This window comes from Otolemur garnettii, unplaced genomic scaffold (genome assembly GCF_000181295.1).
Source record: "Otolemur garnettii isolate 467f Iridium unplaced genomic scaffold, OtoGar3 scaffold00244, whole genome shotgun sequence".
Classification (NCBI taxonomy): Eukaryota; Metazoa; Chordata; class Mammalia; order Primates; family Galagidae; genus Otolemur; species Otolemur garnettii.
Window position 1 is genome coordinate 1,668,414 of NW_003852639.1, and position 2,069 is coordinate 1,670,482.

Genomic DNA, 2,069 nt, shown 5'->3' on the forward strand with positions numbered 1-2,069 from the left:
AGGAGTTGGAGGTTGCTGTGAGCTGTGATGCCACAGCACTCTACCCAGGAGCACAGCTTGAGGCTCTGTCTCAAAAAAAAAAAAAAAAAAAAAAAGAGAGAAGTAGGTGATTATGAGATAATATAAAGTAGAAAAAGACATTTGATTTCATTTACCAATGGGAAATTCAGCCCTAGAGAGGCTGAATACTTTACTCAAGGTCATAGAGTAAGGTCTTGTAGTGAAACTTTTATCCTGTAAGATCCCTTCTTAATTTCTATGGTAGTGGGTCTCTACGGGGCCTCCCTGTAGCAACATGAGCAGTGCTTTCTGGGGTGTCTCTGTGGATAAGGGTACGTGCCCATAGTGGCCAAAATAAATAAACCCATATAGGGCCAGGGTCAATGTGACCTCTGTTTCCCATTGTGAAATCTGAGCTGGCTTTGTTGAGCAGTTGAGGGATGAGAGGGTCTCTATTAATACACATCTCTACATGCCAAGTCTTGGATACAAAAGCTAAGAATGTGGCATGGGGGAGGAGGAGGTAGGATGAGTGATAGCAGTCTGGACTTAGAGTCCCTTTCCCTTGTCCTGATCCTGGGAAAGATAATTAAATTCCTGGGCCGGGGGTAGGGCAAAAATGAGACATATCTTTAAGAAAGAAAATATATGGCCAGGTGTGGTGGCTCACACCTGTCATTCTAGTACTCTGAGAGGCCAAGGTGGATGGATTGCTTGAGCTCATGATTTCAAGACCAGCCTGAGCAAAGAGCAAGATCCTGTCTCTACTAAAAATAGAAAAACTGAGGCAAGAGGATTGCTTGAGCCTGAGTTGGAGGTCACTGTGAGCTATGACACCACAGCACTCTATCCAGGGTGACAGCTCTAGTCTCTGTCTCAAAAAAAAGGAAAATATATGCCATTATGAGGATAATACCAACAAGTGTTTATATGCAAAGATGTACGTGGCATGTATATGTCTATCTTCTGTGAACCCATGAGTGTGTTAAAAGTGAATTTAGTCATATAAAGATCTATATGTATAGAATAAACCTATCCCCCATCTCTCTAATACTCACATCAGCTGCCTTCTTCTCTGCCAGCTCCAGCTTCTCCTGGGCATCCTTCAAAGCTTCAGAATACTTGTCCAGCTCATCCTCTGTGCCTTTCAGCTTCTTCTGCATGGCTGCCAGTTCATCCTCCAGCTTTAGAGGTTCAAAGAGTCATAAAGACATTCATACACAATAGCAGGCTTGGACCCTAGGCTTTTGGGCCCTGCTTTCAGCCTCCATGTTACCATCCTGAGAGAGACACACTTTCTCCCCAGCCACTGCCAGCCCACTGCCCAAGGAGTTTTTGCTATAGTGTGGCTTGTGACATTAAGATGACCAAGCCACCCTGGGTTTTCATTCAAGACCCTTGGATAGTAACTATTTAAGGGTGTAGATGTCTGTGATGCTATTTAAGAGAAAAGAGATGCTACATGCTAAACTCTTACCTTTCCTCTAGAAGTCAAAGGTTCTTCCAAAACATAGTCCACTTCTACTAAAATTCAGCAGACACACTGTGGTTCAGAGATGCCACTGACTTTCCCAAGATCACATAGACAGTCCTGAGGCAGATACCCTCTGCCCCTCCAGTGAAGCTGGGGCATCCCTCCTACCCAAGAAGGAGCTAGCACCAGTGGTCACTGCCTTTCCCATAAAAACTCACTTCCCTCTCATAGTTTTGTTCGCCAGCTCATGAGAGAGACTGATGCCAGTCCTTACCTGTTTGCTTCTTTCTTCTGCTTGCTTCTGCTCAGCTTCAGCTTGCTCTGCCCGATCCAGAGCATTCTCCTTGTCCAATTTCAGCATTTGCATCTTTTTCTTAATGGCTTCCATCATGAGCAGTGGCTGTTAGGCTCACCTGTAGACACTGGAGAACTGGAGACCAGGGCAAGAAAGGAGGTGCTGCTTCTGGAATGACTAGAAATTCCTCAGATTTGAGCTTTTATCTGTGCTCACAGCTCCACCTCTTGTTCCTAATATGGCCTTTCCAGCTCCTTCTACTCCATCATTGTTCTCTTGGGGTAACACAGGGTGAGACAC

The 2,069-nt window shown here is 44.9% G+C and overlaps 1 protein-coding gene across 1 annotated transcript in view; it reads right to left on the reverse strand.

The window, feature by feature from the left end:
* The window catches only part of TPM3 (tropomyosin 3), a 40,548-nt gene extending 38,683 nt beyond the window's left edge, over positions 1–1,865 (reverse strand). Inside the window, exons 1-2 of the mRNA XM_023508330.1 lie at positions 1,749–1,865; positions 1,059–1,184 (exon numbers count right to left, since the gene is read on the reverse strand). Coding sequence (XP_023364098.1) covers positions 1,059–1,184; positions 1,749–1,865 — 243 coding nt within the window. The remainder of the gene's footprint in view (positions 1–1,058; positions 1,185–1,748) is intronic.
* Between the last annotated feature and the right edge of the window lie 204 nt (positions 1,866–2,069).